This window comes from Cucumis melo, chromosome 12, assembly GCF_025177605.1.
Source record: "Cucumis melo cultivar AY chromosome 12, USDA_Cmelo_AY_1.0, whole genome shotgun sequence".
Lineage (NCBI taxonomy): Eukaryota > Viridiplantae > Streptophyta > Magnoliopsida > Cucurbitales > Cucurbitaceae > Cucumis > Cucumis melo.
This window is the reverse complement of record NC_066868.1, coordinates 25,200,580-25,218,791: the sequence shown is the minus strand read 5'-3', so window position 1 is coordinate 25,218,791 and position 18,212 is coordinate 25,200,580. Positions and strand designations below refer to the sequence as shown.

The following is an 18,212-nucleotide window of genomic DNA, read 5'->3' as shown; positions in this document are numbered from 1 at the left end:
ATGTTTATAAATGTAACAAAGTTTTATATTCTATTATAATAGTTTATCGATGTAAGTAATAGATTGACACCATTTGTTTATTAATATGTATCGTTAATATAATATGTAGTTTCCTTGTATTTTGTAAATATTTTGTTTATTTGCCCATATTTAAAAATAACCATTTTGGATTTTTTTTCGGGAATCGGTTAGGATGGTTTTTTAAGGTTGCAAAATTAATGTCAAAGAAGATATCAATTTAAATACGAGGTTATATCAATTTAGACATTGATCTAATAATTATATCAATCTAGACCCTAAACTTTGGGAGTCATTTAATTTGAACCTCAAACTAATAATTGTATCAATTTAAACTCTCAACTTTTATATTAAGTTAAACACTGGAATTACACGATTGCATTAATTTTAACTTTCACATACATTTGTTTTGTTTTGATACACTTATGAAAATTGATAGTTTAAACTAATACATTTATGGAAGTTTGAGGCGTAAATTTATACACTTATGAAAGTTTAGGGTTCGAATTAATACAACTACTATTATGAAGTTTAAATTGATACCACTCTAAAAGTTCAAGGTCTAAATTGATATAATCTCATAATTTAAGGGTATAATTTGATATTTCTTTCTAAATTACTAATTACTCTTCCTGTTTTAAAGACAGTGATTATGTGCATCTTTATATGTTCTTCATCTCTTCACCATACAAAAATAATCTTTTTAAGTATTAATAATTTTATTTTTATATGACGGAAAAACGAGGAACATATAAGATAGGTGCATGTTAAAATGTACCTAGTTGTTCCTTTTTTTTTAAATCGATGAAAACAACACATATTTAGATATATTGATTCTTTTTATATATAAGAGTGTCATAAAACAAACTTCAATAGGTATCCTAAAATAAATAAGTAACAAATTTAAGATTAATAACTAAATCTGTAATAACATTAAAAAATACAAATAGAGTAAATGTTATCATTAATAAATTTCTATTATTAATAACCTTAGATCGATTTTTGCAACATTCGATCGATTTTGCTATATTTATAATTTTGTTAAATATTGTTATATATATTTTTAATTTTAATTGTATAATATACATGAAATTAAATTCAAAATGGTAGAAAAATACTTGGAATAATTTAGAAGAGAAAGGACAAATAAATTTCACATTGAAAGTTGAAATTGGTGCACCAATGGAGACAGCAGCTGCATGGAGCTCTACAAAAGTTGTTGTTGTTTTGTCGTCTTTCGACGGCGGTGGTAGTTGGGAATGCGACCAACGGTCCAATGAAATCAAAATTACCAAAATTGGCCTTTTAGATTTTGAAATTCAACAAATGCCAACTAAAATCAAATTGCTTAAACCCTAAACCTATACCATTAGGTGGGTTTTGAAATAAAATCACTTCTTTTTCCCTTCCATCTCTTAAATAATTTTTTTCAGGCATGTTCAATCATGAAAATCAATATAGTTTACTTAAACTTTTGTTATTTAAGTTTATAGATAAAAAGTCAGTGTTTTGTGAACAAATTTGCACGCCTAACTATGTACAGTGTATTACTGGTTTGTACTTGTCATTTCTATGTTAATTACATTTTTAGTAATGTGACTTAGAGGGGTGTATTATAAACCCCCGACTCTAGATGTATTTTTATTCTATATTCTAAATTATTCTCTCAAATAAAACAGTTTCTTCGTTTACCTAGTAGAAATAACTAATACAACATGTTCTTTCACTTTGTCCGCACTATATTTTTATCTTTATAAATATTTTTTAATGTCGGTGAACAAGTCACCTTAGTCTGGAAATCATGTTTATATTCGACAATCAAATTTGTTAGAGCAGTCGATGTATTAGACAATAGTTATACAATATCAATTGAGATCCACCGTTTTGTTAGACATACATGAACACTTTTTAATAAACACGTAAACGATAAGACTAATAAATATTGTGAGCAAAATACATCAAACTTATTTGTCTGTAAAGCATATAAATGTATAAGTTGGTTGACTTTGATATTTGTCATATAAAAATTATACATATTTAAAAAAGAAAAACGTATCCTTCCCATGTCCACATCCTAAACTTTTTTAAAACGTCATGTTACTGGATAAGTATTGTACCATATCCATATATGATATTTGTGTTTTGTTACGTGGAACCAATATCATTTGAAAGAAATAGACTAACATTACAAGCAATAAAGAAAAGGAGTAAATACCATATGTGCATGTAGAACTTTTTAAATCAACCAATATATAAATACAATTATCATTTAATTAAACCAGTGATAACATTTCTATTGCTACCCGTACTATACTCCTTTTTGTTTGACTCGTGTTCTGTCCTACAAATATTTTATAATGCTAGTGGAAATCACATCATTTTTGGAAAGATACTCGTGTGACAAGCAACAAAGAAAGGAATATCACCATCCTATTATTAATATGAATATTTTTCACATTGTGATTATCTACACCAAAGATGGTTATTACCTTGAATGATTGGCTACGGATCTTCACTTGAATTGTTTGGATGAAATGCTATGAACCTTCGTGGATTCTGCAGTAGATGGGTTCTGCAAGAGAAGTGCACACATGAACATTAGACCATAACAATCAAGAACAAACCCTTGAAAGAGAAAAAACAATGAAGAGCATACAGCACGGACAGAGAGATGATAGTGGCGAGGTTTGTACCATATCTCGCGGACCAACTTGAAGGTCAAAGCAATTTGAAACGATGTTTGGCCTGATGTTCAAGTGCCCCTACAAGTAGATATTTTGTCTGTGTTCAACTAATAATGTCATTGAAAATGTTGATAGATCATAATTATTATTGTCTATGGAACAGATAAACTTCAAACATCTCTTACAACTACCTCCATTCTTTGCACTTGGAAACCAGTGTCGGTGACGGATGTAATCGAGTTAAATTGTTCCTTCAACAAAAATAAAAGAAAGATTTAGAAGGCACAAATTCTAAATGGAGGGAAAGCATCAAAAGAATCAATTGCATGCCCCTGTCTGAATTTCGAAATAACCGCCACGACTAATTGCAGTGGAGCTAAATTTTTCCTGTTACAACACAAACAACTATCCTTGTACACAAACATTAAAATAGTCTTGCTTGAAACACATGACTGCTACTGCCATATGGGTATTTGCCGGAAAAAAAAGAGATATGTCTAATTCAAGAACGGAAGTCAAAGAGGTAGTACTTTCTTGAGGGCCATGTTAAAGATCTCAAATTGAAAAGTAGAGAGAGCTCATAATCTTACTCATACCATTCCATGCATAAGTTGTTGTTGATCGCCAAAATAGCTCTCAAGAGACGGGGCTCTTCTGCTCCTTTGTTCCTAGGAATATAAATCCTAAATTATAAACAATATCAAATATTCTAGATAGTCAAAGGACTAATAGAGTGAGCCATACTGCCCCTTGTAAACCGTCCTGTTCATCAGGGCAGTGAAGAGCTGGTGTTTGTGAATTTGATTGTCCCTGCAAGCAAGAAGTTACAAATGATTAGTCCAATGCAATAATTCAGAACTAATATACGAGCAGGCTTTCAATGAAAAAAAAAAAACTGACCAATTGTTGCCAGCCAAAATGATTACCATTAGTGATAGCATGTGGCTCAAAACGATCCTAAACAAGTAGAAGATGAATGCTGAAAGGAATGATATTAGAAAATAAGGCCATCTATTAAATAATTAAAATGCCTGAAAACTGAATTACCTGTCTGCTTTCGTTGGTGGTTGTATTCTTTTTATGGGCCTTATTAGTTTTCTTATCCTGGTTTACTTCCTCTGATTCATGACTACTATGCACAACAGGGGATGGTTGGATTGAGCCACTCAAACTCTCACATTTCCTCAAAGCTTCTTCCAAAGCATTGAACGCAATGTTATAACTCTCATGGGATAAAGACCCTTCATCGCTCAATCTAAATGCCTGTTGACAAAGATTGATATACCGTTGAACTCTCGACTCGACATTAGACCCTTTCCTTGTTTTTTGTATACTCTTTGCCTTCCTTGTCCAACGTGTCAATACATATTGGGAAGGGATACTATGTATGCCAGAGATTTGCAGAACAATCATTACATGTCGACAGAGGTAACCATTGAATTCAAATGAACGGCATAAACAAGAGATATCTGAAGTTGCTTCATTCCACTCCACGAGAAAATCTTGGCTCTCTTCAAAATCTTGAACCCTGAAAACTTTTATCACTCCATCTTCGCTTTCCTTTTTTGGATGACAAGCAACTACTCCTAAAACCTCCACTTGGAATTTTTTAAATACTGTCTGCGTGTATAATGCAGCCATTTGCTTCCCAAAAGGAGATGGAGATTTTAATGCTGGCTGCTTATGAAAAGTTTCAAAATCTGCTTTTCTTTCCTCTTCAAATTTATCTCGTATTAAAGTACTATATCGGTCCAATAATTCTCTGACTGATGTTTTTCTCTGTATGTATTTATCAAGAAAGGAGTTGATACCTTCTGGCCTTTGGCGTGTAGAAATCCCTGCCAAAAAAATGTTTTTCATATATGCAGGTATCCATCGACTGCGATCTGCATACAACGACTTAAACCATGAGTTGTGACTTAGTTCAAATCTGTCAACAATCGTTTGCCACTGTTTTTCGAACAGTTCAATAGACCAAGACCTGAAAACACACTCATCAAACATCAACATAAAATTTTCATCTTGTCTTATTACATGGCTAAGCCTTTCTGGAATCTTGCCATAAATATCCCACAAACAATAACAATGGCAAGAATCAGGCAATTCCTCTGCGATGGCTTCCTTAAGGGCTTCATCTTGTACAGTAAGGATCACTTTAGGGGAACACTTTTGCATCGCTCTAAGCCATGCCCGCATCAGCCAAGCATATGTAGACTTCGTCTCATCAGCAACCAATGAGCATCCAAGCAAAACAAACTGAAAATGATGATTAACGCCTATAAAGGGTGCAAATGGTAATCTATACTCATTCTTAATGAATGTGGTGTCAAAGAAAACCACATCCGCAAAATTGGCATAATCAAGTCTGCCTTTTGCATCAACCCAGAACACATTCCTTAAACTCTGCTTTTCATTCAGGTCAATAGAGTAAAAGAAGTTAGGATTTTCATCTTGCATACAAACAAAATGGTCTAGCATAACTTGAACATCTCCTTCGTCTATAGCCAGATGTTGCAACTTATATACTTGATCAGTGACAGCAACCTTCTGTTTGTTTGCTATTGTACAACCTCCAGACTGTCTGGATTTCATACAAAGCTTACTTTTTCTTCTGGCTCTATTGCCTTGCAAGACATCGGTATTACTGCTACCAACTTCTAAGTTTCTGTGACCACGAAAGTAATGGGATTCATTAGGAAAAACTTCATGATTGTGCTCCTTTATGAAACTACGAATTGCCCATCGTCCGCTTTGCAATCTCTTGACATGCATACAAGCCTTACAGTCAGTTTTTTCCCAAGAGCGATTGATTCTTCCCCGTTTTTTCTTCCCAGCAATACCCATGCCATTCTTTGAATTTGTTACAGGATCCGAAACTTCAACGACACTAGATGATTCCCTTTTAATTCCATATTTAGTACATGCAAATTTTGCATCAATAAACTTTCCAGATATTCTAGACCTACGACTAGCCTTTGTAATGACAGAAAAACCGATTGATTTGGCATATTCCTTGTAGAATGTTAAAGCATTTTCCTTCGATTCAAATTCCATTCCTTCATGAGGCTCTACGATTTTGACAGACCTCAAGTTGAGAACATTCTGAGAGTATGCTATGTTCATATATTCTGGCATCTCTATATTAACAATTGGTCCTGTTTTCTCCCTTCCTACCATGTGAGAAGAACTGTCTATGCCACATTGCGCTGAATTGTTATCCATATTTAGCTCTCACAGCTGCCCAAGATCTATCTTGATGGATAGAACATTAAACTTACAGAAATCTACACTTCCCATTTTTGAGTCTAACTATTTTGAAAATACACCTGAACTAATATATGATTGTATTTGTTAAAAGAAATGAAAATGAAGGCATTTCAATAGAGTACATGACTAATTCAGCAATGGGCAACTGGGTCACTTTAATAACAACATACAATGGAAAAAATTCAAAATTTCACACCAAAAGCCACAAAGAATGTCATTTAGTTGTGCAGAGCTGAAAATGTGAAAGAAAGAAACATGCAAAGCATCTTAGCTCAAACAAAATTTTTGATAACAAAACGTTTTGAAGTATAAACATGAAATGTTGAACATGTCTCGGTTGATATTGATTTCGAAACAGTTGAAATCAATATAAATATAAGATCATTTGGAAACATAAATTTAATCATTCAAAATTAATTTAAGTTTTAATTTTTCCACTTTTGAAAACATATTCATTCATACCATTAAAAGCTACAAAAATAATGTGAATTAACTATTTAAAAATTACTGTTCAACATGAGTTTCTAATTAGTTAGTGTAAACTTAGAAGAGAAAATACACAAGCTAGAGCTAAGAAGAAGACAAGAAATGAAGTAATAGGAAGTAGCAGCTGAGGAGAGTAATCACTAGTAATTAATCCAGACATTGAAAATGACAGTAATGAAGATAAAATCAGTTCTTAAAGAAACTCACAACTGATTTTATTGGTTACTCGAAAGCTCAAAGGAAGGTAGTATGGTTTCGGAGCGAGTATAGGAATTCCCAATTCGCAGATTTGGATACTAGGGCACGAAAGACAATGAAATAATCGCATTTGGAAATTTTCCATACTCGCCTTGTAGCGCCACTGGCCCAAAAGCTTATTTATTTGGGCCTACTATGGTTGGTCACAAGTGTCAAGTTTCTGCTGTTCTATTGCCGGGTCGAATATACTATCTTTGCTACCACGAATTTAATTCAACTGATATCTATTTGTATTCGATGACAAAATTTGGATTCAAATTCTTCTACCTTGAGTTGTATTACAATATATTTTCAAAAAAAATTAAACATATTTGAACTTTGATTTAGAGTCCACCACTCTCTAATTGATTGAGTAAACATATGTTATATGACTTTTGTGGTTATAAAGTTTATTCTTAATAGAATTTATTTGTACCACAAAGAATATACCGTGTGTGGAAATTTCTAGTCAATGTAATTTCATATAAGCATGTGATTAACTAAAATCAATGGTTGTGAAAATAAAAATCTTAATTAAAATCAAAATTTGAATTTAGCAACATTATAAGTTCTAGTGATGGTTTAAGCCCAAAAATGTTTAAAATTATAGTAATAAGTACATTAAAAACTATTTAAAATTATCTAGTCAGTTACTATAAATATAATTTCAAAATTCTTCATTTAGTATTTATTATATTGTTATTTTTTTCTACATATTAACTATTTATTTGTCAAACAATTATGATGAAAAGATTGTGATAACTTACTATTTTTTGTAACGTTCTTATAAAATGTATTTAGGATGTTTTCAAATATAAAAAAATATATTTTATTACAACCAATTAATTACGCGTAGAATGTCATTTTTCTCTTAAAATTAAGAGATTACAAACTACATAATTTAAGGGCAATAAAATTATTTTTAAAAAAATTAAGGGGTAATTAAAAAATTTTTAAAATTGGAGATGTAATCCAAATGTGTAGAATGCCATTTTCCTCTTAAAAGAAAAGAGAGAGATTAAGTATAATGTAAAATTGGAAAAATAGACCAAAATATAAGGAAAGTCGAGACTTTGAGTTTGGGAGGATAAAGTACAAACCAAGGCGCACACACTCTCGTGGAAAAGAGAGGGACGACACCTACTTGAATCAGACCTTCTTTGTTTTCCAGCAAAATTCAAATCTCACACTCCATTGTTGTTTTTGGGATCTGCAGGTAAGTTCTCCAAACGGCGTTTTTTTTTTCCTTCTTCTTCCTCTTCTTCCTCTTCTTCCCGTTGCTCATGACTGAAAAACGCTAGCTTGATCCTCTCCGAAGCAAACTAATTAAATTTTCGTATTCTGATTTGTGATTCGATTTATGATGTCCGGTTCTCTAATCCGACATGCGATTCGACATTTGATGTTGATATTTGATACATTTCTTGGGTCAATTGAGCTGGTTGATAGCTAACAGTTGAAGAATCGAGTCTATTTTATGTGTATTTCGGGCGTTGGATGAGACGGCTGATATTATGCAATCTGGGTTAGCGTCGGCCAGCTTTGGGAATATCTTATTAGCCTACTTAATTGGGTTTTCCTTCAGGTTTTTTGATTGGTTATGAGAGGGTGAAGGCTTACTCGGTCTAATATATACTGTTCTTCCGTATATTATTGTTACAGTTTTCTAAAGATTCGAAGGGCGTTATGAAATCTTGAGTTTTTCTTTCATGCATCTTATTGCCCATTAACGTACTACACAAATTTATACCGAGAAAAATATTGATGCTAGAGTTCTCTTATACAGTAAATTATTGGAGATGGATATACAATTCCACTCGAGGTGAAGAGAGCAGGATGGTAGGAAAATGGAACCTCTGTTCAGTAGCTAAAATACATCTTTTCCCTTCTAAACTTGGGAGTTTAAGAGTTCAATTTTACCCTGAAAGGCATCTTAGTAGCATTGTTGGCGCTCACTGAACACTTTGGTTCTGCATTATGTATTTGCATCACTTAAACTAGGAGCCACGAGCTCGATCCCTGTTAATGATAAGAATGAATCTCACCATTTTATTCACCGAAACGTCGGCGGCGCTAGCATTTTCAGGTGGTAAGGAAAGTTCAGCAACGTCCCTAAATGCGCCTTCGGCATTCTCGAGCCATTGCTTATATTACATATACTATAGTCTACTTTCAAGTGGAATGACTATCACAATTGTCATTGCCCAATGGTGACCGAGTTAACACATATAAAATGAAAAAGTAACATAGTTAAGATAAAACTCTTATCAGACTATATGTCTTTTTGTTCACTGTATTATTTATACTATTAGAATTTAGATGTATACGATTATAGGTGCCAGTTTCCATCATACACGTGTGCTGTTCTTCATGTTATTGTTATTTGTAGCCCAAATTATTATTTCAGAAGTCAGTATAAGTCTAGGGCATGGCCCTCTGGTATGAATCAAGCAAGCCGATTTATGATTCTCTTCTATTCTCTCTAATTGTTGATTATCCCACCATACCTTTTTCTAACTGTTGAATACATGAATCCCAGGTTTTCAGCTGAGTACTGAAGCTTTTCATTGCTGGACAAGATTACCATCTGCAAGATGGTTATCTGAACGCTGAAAGCTTAATGCAACTTAAAGTGCATGTTTGAACCAGTACGCAGTGTGTCTGATTCATGGCATTTTCGGTTGAGTTTGTCACCATCAAGTCTAACTAGATGGAAAGAAATGTGAAAAAAAGTACCCTAGATCAACCAAGTAATTATGAACAAATTCGACTTACTAATATGGAAGGAAGAAATCAGGGACTTGGGTCTACAAATCAAAGATCTTTCCATGATCCATCGAGTAATATCAGCACTAACATTCGCCCCCCTGAATATAATATGCTAGTTGTAGGTGTAGCTAGTCCTGGCCATAACTACTCCATTCAAACTGGCGAGGAGTTCGCACTTGAATTTATGCGAGAAAGGGTGAATGCCAAACATCACTTTGTTCCCACCAATAGTCCTGACCCAGGTGTTTCAACTGGGTACATGGATTTAAAAGGCATGCTGGGAATTCCCCATGCAAGTTCAGAAAGTGGATCTAGCATTGCCATGCTCAACCCTGTAGAAAAAGATCATGTCCAACATTTTGAAAGAGGGAGTTTGCCACATGAAGAAAAAAGTTCATATAATTCAATGAGGTTTGTCCCAAGAGCCTCATCGAGAAATGATGTTAGTCGGCTTCACAGTTTTACATCTTCAGGAGCATCTGATAGCACATCAAGAAAGGTGAAATTCCTGTGCAGTTTTGGTGGTAAAGTCATGCCGCGGCCTAGTGATGGTAAACTTCGGTATGTTGGGGGTGAAACACGTATTATCCGTATAACCAAGGATATTTCTTGGTCAAACCTGCTGCAGAAAACATCAACAATTTACGATCAAGTTCACACTATTAAATATCAGCTACCTGGTGAGGATCTTGATGCATTGGTTTCTGTATCTTGTGATGAGGATTTGCAGAACATGATGGAGGAATGTAATATACCAGAAAATGGGGGTTCAACGAAACCAAGAATGTTCTTGTTTTCTATTTCTGATTTGGAGGATTCTCAAATGGGTGTTGGGAGTGCGGAGGGTGGTTCAGAGATTGAATATGTGATTGCTGTAAATGGTATGGACCTCAGTTCAAGAAGGAACTCAACTCCCTTGGGTAATACTTCAGGAAACAATTTGGATGAGTTACTTGCCCTTAATGTTGGATTAGAGAGTGGTCAAGTTGCGCCACAATTGTCTGATAACATGAAATCATCTTTGACCATTACTCCTTCATTTCCTCAGTCTTCTCAAACCATTTGGACAAATTCGTCTGGTGGTTTTAAGTCCAGTTTGCAGCCATTGTCAGGACAAAAGTTGCAGCAAGGTGAGCTTGGGCCTTCCCAACCCTCTTCTTTCCGCCCCATGCAGAGCTTTCCTGAAAAAATTGGAAAGACGTCAGTCTCTTCATCTATTCAGTCACAACATGATTACGTTCTTAATACCAATGCACAACCTGTAGAAAATGTACCTCCAATGCCCAGCAAAGGGTATGTGAATCAACATGGTGGCTTGGCCTCATCCTATCCGGTCAGTGGTTTTCACACACAAGATTCAGATGCTTCGTCAAGGGAGGGGAAAATTACAGAGATCTCAACTTCAAAGCTGAGTGAACCTGATGAATTTCAATCGTTGGAGAAGGAGGTATCGTTTAAGGATGCACAAATGAAAAGGGAAAGCTCACTCCATAAGATTGATGAAACTAATGAAAGTCCAAATTTTGATCATGAATGTGTAGTTTCATCCAACCTAAATGATGCTTCTGTTTTGAACTATAACACAAAAGGAATGCAAGTAATTAATTCAGACACAGATGTAGGGTCAAGTTTACTGCTTACGAAAAACAACAAGCATCAAGATCCGGCTCCAGAATCTGTGTCCTTGGAAGCGAGTAATGAAGGGAACAAGGGAACTAAAGAAGATAAATTTTTATCTGATGAACTTCCAACTTCTGGGTTTGGTGCCTCCAAGGCTGATGAAACAGGGTTTAGCTACCTCGAGCCAATTTTACCTCAGCGTGTTTTTCATTCTGAAAGGATTCCAAGGGAGCAGGCTGAATTGAACCGTTTATCAAAGTCTGATGATTCTTTTGGCTCTCAGTTTCTGCGAACTCAGGGAAACTCTGATTATTCTCAGACAATTATTGAATCAGCTGAAACATTGCTGGATGGGAATATGACTTTGGAGTCTGAGCAATTTGTTTCATCATCAAAGTTACCATGTGGAAATCATCAAACTATAGAAGATGGATTGGAACCATTTGAAAAGTACAAAACATCAGCAGATAAGAATAGTAAAACAATGAATATTTCAGGTGAGCATGATGGGTCCGAAGTCAGTGATATGTCCAATATTAAAAGTCCATCTGCCTGTAGGAAGGAAGCAGAAGGTTTGGCTCATCTTACGGCAGGTGAAGAAGTTCCAGACAAGCATAAGGAGGAATCTTTGATGGGACCACTAGAATCAGGCTGGATTGAAGGAAGTACACATAATAACCATGGAAATGAAACTCAGGAGCAAGTAGAGCCTTCATCATTGACAGAGAACCCTGGTAAGAATGCTACTCAAGTAGAGCCTGGAGTTGATATTGGCACTTCAGAGCATGGGGACATTCTTATTGATATTAATGACCGCTTTCCACGTGATTTCCTTTCTGATATATTCTCAAAGGCCAGAAACTCTGAAAACATTTCTGGTATCAATCCATTGCATGGTAATGGAGCTGGCTTGAGCGTGAATGTGGAGAATCACGAGCCTAAGCGTTGGTCATACTTCAGAAACTTGGCTCAGGAGGAGTTTGTTGGAAGAGATGTTTCCCTTATGGATCAAGATCACCTAGGCTTCTCTTCCTCACTTGGAAATGTTGAAGAAGGGGGTACCGTGAACAGGTATCCCCTTTTAAATTCAGATGTAGGTGCCATTTATGAAAAAGACTCTCATAATTTTGACGACAACATTCAGCAGGAATCACGTCTCCTCACTGGACCCAGCACCACAAATCTGTATACAGAATATAATTCTTCACAGCTCAAGGACAATGAAAGCATGCATGAGCCTAGCTCTAAATCCCCACAAGCTGAGAATGTGGTATTTGTCAATTGTCTTCTTTCATTTAAGATTTAAAACTCCAGCTTGTTTCTTTCCTCTCACTTTGTTTCTCATATTTCTTCTTGTTTTAGGATGCAAAGTTGGATGGCCAAGATCTTGGCGTACCTCTTGTTGATTTTTATCTTGAAGATTTTGATATTAGTACATTGCAGGTACAAATCACATGGTTGATTCACTAAAAACATGCAACTAAGTAGATGGATATTCATTTATTGTTGCATAGTAACATTTCATCAGATTATTTGCTGCAAATTGTCAATTCTTGTTCGGTACTCTCAAGTTGGGGCACTGAACAGTTGTGAGTTGATTTACTTTAAGTATTTGAGAAGTCCACCCAATACCCATGCCATTTTCACCTCTACGCAAAACAATGATGATTTGCAGCTTTGATTTCTCCAAAAAAATTCTGATAAATTTTTTGGTACAAAAGAAAAAAGAAAAGAAAAGGAAGAAAAAAGAATTTATTTTTCATTTCTGAGGTTCTGCAGTTATCTTATCCTCATTGCTTCGATTATTGTATGAGAAGTTCCCCAGTTGTAATCTTCTACCACAAGGACAGATAGAAGTTAAGAAATTGAGCACCTGAGAAACTGGATAATCTTTTGTTTTCCACTTCATGTCAGTTCAAGTCTGTTTGCTGACTTCTAGTCATTAGCTGGGTCTTTTGGAATTCACTACGTCACCTCATTTGTTGGGAACTCGAAAAGGAACATGTTCTTCGAAAATTCTTATGAAGTTTATTTTTTTTTCCTTGATTAGAAACAAACAGATTCTTGAGATGTAGAGTTAGTTATGTCTTCTTCTATAAAAATGTATTTTGTATATTTTAAAAGTGAAAAAGTGAGAAACACAGAATTTTTACTGGAAAAGTCTGATTCAGTATGGAATATATGAGAGAGATTGCATTGTTGTCATCACTTACTAACCTTTTAAGCTTTATCAATTGTTTTGTTAGATGTAAACTGGTTTGATATTATTTTTGGGTCAGCCGACAGCTGATTTACCTCTATTGATCTTGGGTGGACATATAGGATTTAAGACCTTACCACTATAATCCCTCCATTAAATTGTTGACCGTGTCTCTGGATGGCCTGGCAGATAATTAAGAATGAAGATCTTGAGGAGCAACGAGAATTGGGTTCTGGCACATTTGGTACAGTGTATCATGGGAAGTGGCGAGGAACAGATGTAGCTATTAAGCGGATAAAGAAAAGTTGTTTCACTTGTAGATCCTCGGAGCAAGAAAGATTGGTGAGTTAAATGACATTTGAATGATCTCTCACAGGTTATTAGATCTCTCTAATCTCTAGTAGTAAATTGGACAATGCTTTGATGGTTTAATATTTCCTGATAAGCGGGATGGGAAAACCGAGTTACAGTTTCAAAATTTCATTACCAACTGTTGAACCAATGAACAATTCCCCTCACTGGTACTCTGAGGAATTTATGTGTGTTGGAGTAGTGGCAGGAATCTTACTGATAATTTCTTTTCTTCTTTCTTCCTTCCTTTCTTTTTTCTTTTAAAAAAACTTAGAACAAATAAGATTATCGTTTTTCTTTTTACTATTTATGTCATAATTATTTTTAGAATGATCATGTTTCTCTAATTTCACATATTGAATTTGAAAATTTCAGACGATAGAGTTTTGGCGTGAAGCTGAGATTCTTTCAAAGCTTCACCATCCAAATGTGGTGGCCTTTTATGGTGTGGTGCAGGATGGACCAGGTGGGACATTGGCTACGGTGACTGAATTCATGGTCAATGGCTCCTTGCGGAATGTTTTACTTAGCAAAGAACGGTATTCTCTTTGTTTCAAGTTCTCTTGCATACACTTAAAGTGTTCAAGAGAACTTCGTTTGTTCTCATTTTTCGCATGTGATGCAAGTGTTCCAGGTACTTGGATCGACGGAAGAGGCTCATTATTGCAATGGACGCAGCATTTGGAATGGAATATCTGCATTCAAAGAATATTGTGCACTTTGATTTGAAATGTGACAACTTGCTTGTCAACTTGAAAGATCCTTTTCGGCCAATTTGTAAGGTATTTGATACACTACTGTAGTTGGAGAGAATTTCTATGTTGCTGGTGGATTTATGAGTTTTTTCACCCGCATTGTTTACTTTTCTGTTGGTTTTGTTATAAAGGTTGGAGATTTTGGTTTGTCAAAAATAAAAAGGAATACCTTAGTCACTGGTGGTGTGAGAGGGACCCTTCCGTGGATGGCTCCTGAACTACTTAATGGTAGCAGCAGCAAGGTTTCAGAAAAGGTAAGATACCGAGACTCATTTTTACCATCACCACTGAAGAAGAGAACAAGTAAATACAGAAATAAATACTATTTGCACTCTTCAATTAGTTACAGTCAGCACTATTTCAAACCTCTTTGTTTGCTACAATTTTTACTATTTTACGTTCATTATTTTTTTATTCTTTGTTACAATGTTTTCTATTTCCTTCTCAAACTAGAATAATTTACATCTCAAACACATACTATTATAACTCAAACTAAAATAATTTACACCTCAATCACAAACTATTACAACTGAACTATAATTATTTCGAAGATTATAGTAACCAACCCCTTGCGCCATACGCTGAATCTTTCGAGAACTCACTAATCCCTATATTCCTATCCTCGCAAGCTTCTTATACTACACCAATTAAACTACCACGGACCGGTGCCCCCTAAGTGACTAACCATGGAATTAGAATATTTGTCAACCACAATTATAAGTGACTAACCATGGAATTAGAATATTTGTCAACCACAATTGTAAGTGACTAACCATGGAATTAGAATATTTGTCAACCACAATTGTAAACGGTATAGGGAATAAGGGATCTATCCATATTCCATCGGTCATTTATCCTTCTTGAAGCAAGTTTCATCTCCTCCACTAATTTCTAGTTTGTACCATTCGTCATACGAAATAATGCTTTTCATGACAATTTTACTTGAACATGATTTGTTCTATAGGTTGTACAACTGTGTCCTTGAGTTCTAGGAAGAATGTTTTTCACGATCTTACTTGAACAAGATCTGTTCTGTATGTTGCACAACTGGGCCATTTTAGTTCTAAGATAAAAAAAATGCTTTTCATAATCTGGGACCAAGGACCTTTAGATAATCGGGATATTCATATAGAGGCTGCTAAATTTTCTTGTTTTCTACTGTATTTAGAAGCAATAACCTGTCTACCATGCAACCCATCTCTATTCAATAACCAACAGGAAAAATGTTGGCATCATAAAAGAAAAATTTGAAACAAAATGTAAACAAATAACAGAGTTTGAGTTAAGGTACATGAAGATTGTTCTACAAAACATCTAAAACATGCAAAATTCAAACTTGGAATTAATAAAGAAAATTGCATACTTCTCTTTCTTATAAAGAAAAAAAAAAAAAAAAGAAATTTAACTACACAGTGGAAACAATTTTAATATATTGAGGCTGTCAATATAAATGGTCAATAGTTATTGAATCTTATATATTGTATTGAACTTACTTTCATATTGAAATACTGAATGATTATTGAAATGATTAAATATGTGTTGTGGGCATTACAATTTGGAATAACAGGCATTAAAATATGTAAAATGTTTATTAACGTCTTGGAAATACTTCAAAAAATTATTATTAAGTTTATCAATAACCAATAAATAATAATTTCAAAAGTAGATTGTTGAATATTTGATCTTAAACTCAATATTCAGTACAGTACAGTTCAGTAGACGAACCTGTACCTAACAACTATATAAAAGCATATACACTAGGCACAAATAAGTATTTAAGATTTTGATTCGACTGTTGTCGATAATCACAATTATAGTTAGTCTCATTGTGAATAACTAATCTATAGGTTACTGATTATGAAGAAATTAATTACTAATGCAGTTGTACTAAATTTATTTATTTATTGACATATATGATTGATTACACGAACTTCTTTTTGTTTATGTAATTTGCAAAGCATATTTTACATTGATTTTATAGTTTCATATTAAATAAAATTACTGTGGAAGTCATCTGGAGAAACAAAAGAGCACAAGGAAGCAAAAGCATGAAGAGAACGAATATGGGGAAAATGAAATAAAAAGGCGGAAGAATGGTGTGGGAAAAAGGGAAAAAAGGGAAAAGGGAAATGAGTAATACGTAATTTTGGGGTGTGAACATATCATAAAGAAAGAAAAGAGCGGAAAATTTAGGTTGAAAACGTAATGTGTATGAGTGATGGATGAATAAGAAGACATGAAAAGAATTAAGGTTTGCTAGTTCAGGGCATGGATGGAAAATGGATGTTTGTTAAAAATGAGAATGCTCGAAACCTTAAAGGAGTGTAATAAAAACTGAAAGACAACATAAACAAAAGAAAATTCTGATACTATTTGAGGAGGTTTCAATTGATTTTGGCAAAAAAGAATTCAAGGAAACGCACTAAAAAAAGCAACATTTCTGCTGATTCAGAATTAGCGAAATTCGTTTGCTCGTGTGCCTATTATCTATCTTCAAGGGCGAGATATCATATGGGGTAGTGGGATTCTCCCCCAACCTTTCACATGTGCAAAATCTCTTTCAGAGCCGAATTGCTGATGAAATAAGTTTATCTGTTATTAACTTCTTAAATAAATAAAAAAAAGTTACCAAACAATATTTCAATTTAAAAATCCAACTTATAATTAAAGAGCAGAAAGTACCCTGAGTGCGTTTTTGGTTTAATGAGTAAAAGTAGGTTGAATAAATGGATTTCGTTTATTATAAGTTCTACCCATTGTATAACCATCGCTCATGTAGTTCTGATTTCTTGCTTACTTCTGCTTGGCAGGTTGATGTATTCTCCTTTGGTATTGTCCTGTGGGAGATCCTTACTGGAGAGGAACCTTATGCAAATATGCACTACGGAGCAATCATAGGTGTGAAAAACAAAAGGATATTTTTATATTTCCTTGGGTTGTGTTTGACTTATAAATTTTTCTCTGGTTAGTGTCGGTGGTAAGGGTCTAGGAACTCCCTTACTTGGTTTATGCAACCAAAAAAGCTTGATCGTACGTATAAATGATCACTGAAAATTCCCTTCCTCCCAGGCTCAGTTTCATACGTCTTATTTTATTACATCACGGTGGATTTGAGTGTACCTTACTTTGTTTACTTTCATCTCAAATGAATAAATCTGAATTTGACGATTTCCTTCTTCATTCAGGAGGCATAGTAAACAACACATTGAGACCACCCGTCCCAAGCTTCTGCGACCCTGACTGGAGATTGCTGATGGAACAATGCTGGTCTCCTGACCCAGTAGCCCGACCATCTTTCACAGATATAGCAAGGCGTTTGCGTGTGATGTCTACGGCTGCCCAGACAAGATCACCACAGAATCAGATGCCCAAGTAATCAATCAATCGTCTTTGATGATTTATGCATACCCTCCTTTTGCTTTGCTTCCTGAGTTAGCACGGATAAGAGCTGTTTACCTTGATGTACTCGGTTACTAAAGTATTAGGCGAGTGTACTACTTAGAAAATATATAAATAAGGGTGTCTCCCTTTGGAAAAAACGGAATTGTAGGTTGGTTTCAAATATCATCAATCAATGTGAGATTGTGGTTTGTGCGACACCTGAGGAATTGATTTATATGTAAAGTCAATTATTTATGACCACAGTGAATATATACAAAAAAGAAAACATCGGTACCAACCAATTGAAGTGTACCAATTGCGATTTTGTTTGTACGTTTCTTAAGTTTTTAACTTCTAGTAGATGTTAATTGATTAGACATTTTTCTTTTGCGTGAACAACTTTTATAAAATGACTAAGATAAGTAACCTTGATTTACCATACTT

At 34.5% G+C, this 18,212-nt stretch overlaps 2 protein-coding genes across 12 annotated transcripts; one reads left to right on the top strand and one right to left on the bottom strand.

Annotated features, from left to right (window-relative positions):
- Positions 1–2,430: 2,430 nt before the first annotated feature.
- Positions 2,431–6,804, bottom strand: LOC103484865 (protein FAR1-RELATED SEQUENCE 1). 10 transcript variants are annotated; one of them, XM_008442193.3, is made up of 8 exons: positions 6,663–6,804; positions 3,750–6,033; positions 3,603–3,659; positions 3,447–3,512; positions 3,299–3,370; positions 2,894–2,953; positions 2,712–2,780; positions 2,431–2,590 (listed from the first exon to the last, which is right to left on the bottom strand). In XM_008442193.3, exons 2-8 carry the CDS (start codon positions 5,922–5,924, stop codon positions 2,531–2,533), a joined length of 2,559 nt encoding a protein of 852 aa, XP_008440415.2. In that variant the 5' UTR covers positions 5,925–6,033; positions 6,663–6,804; the 3' UTR covers positions 2,431–2,530. The 10 variants fall into 10 exon arrangements, 5 of the variants coding, with proteins under 5 accessions (XP_008440415.2, XP_050936032.1, XP_008440423.2 ...); XM_051080075.1 differs by having other exon boundaries at positions 2,712–2,799; positions 3,750–6,028; XM_008442201.3 differs by having other exon boundaries at positions 3,750–6,028.
- Positions 6,805–7,733: 929 nt separating this feature from the next.
- On the top strand, positions 7,734–18,093 carry LOC103484857 (uncharacterized). 2 transcript variants are annotated; one of them, XM_008442179.3, is made up of 9 exons: positions 7,734–7,908; positions 9,232–12,351; positions 12,444–12,524; positions 13,471–13,623; positions 14,008–14,171; positions 14,267–14,414; positions 14,519–14,641; positions 17,198–17,285; positions 17,573–18,093. In XM_008442179.3, exons 2-9 carry the CDS (start codon positions 9,403–9,405, stop codon positions 17,761–17,763), a joined length of 3,897 nt encoding a protein of 1,298 aa, XP_008440401.1. In that variant the 5' UTR covers positions 7,734–7,908; positions 9,232–9,402; the 3' UTR covers positions 17,764–18,093. The 2 variants fall into 2 exon arrangements, 1 of the variants encoding a protein (XP_008440401.1); XR_007815931.1 differs by lacking the exons at positions 17,198–17,285; positions 17,573–18,093 and having other exon boundaries at positions 7,749–7,908; positions 14,259–14,414.
- Positions 18,094–18,212: the final 119 nt, after the last annotated feature.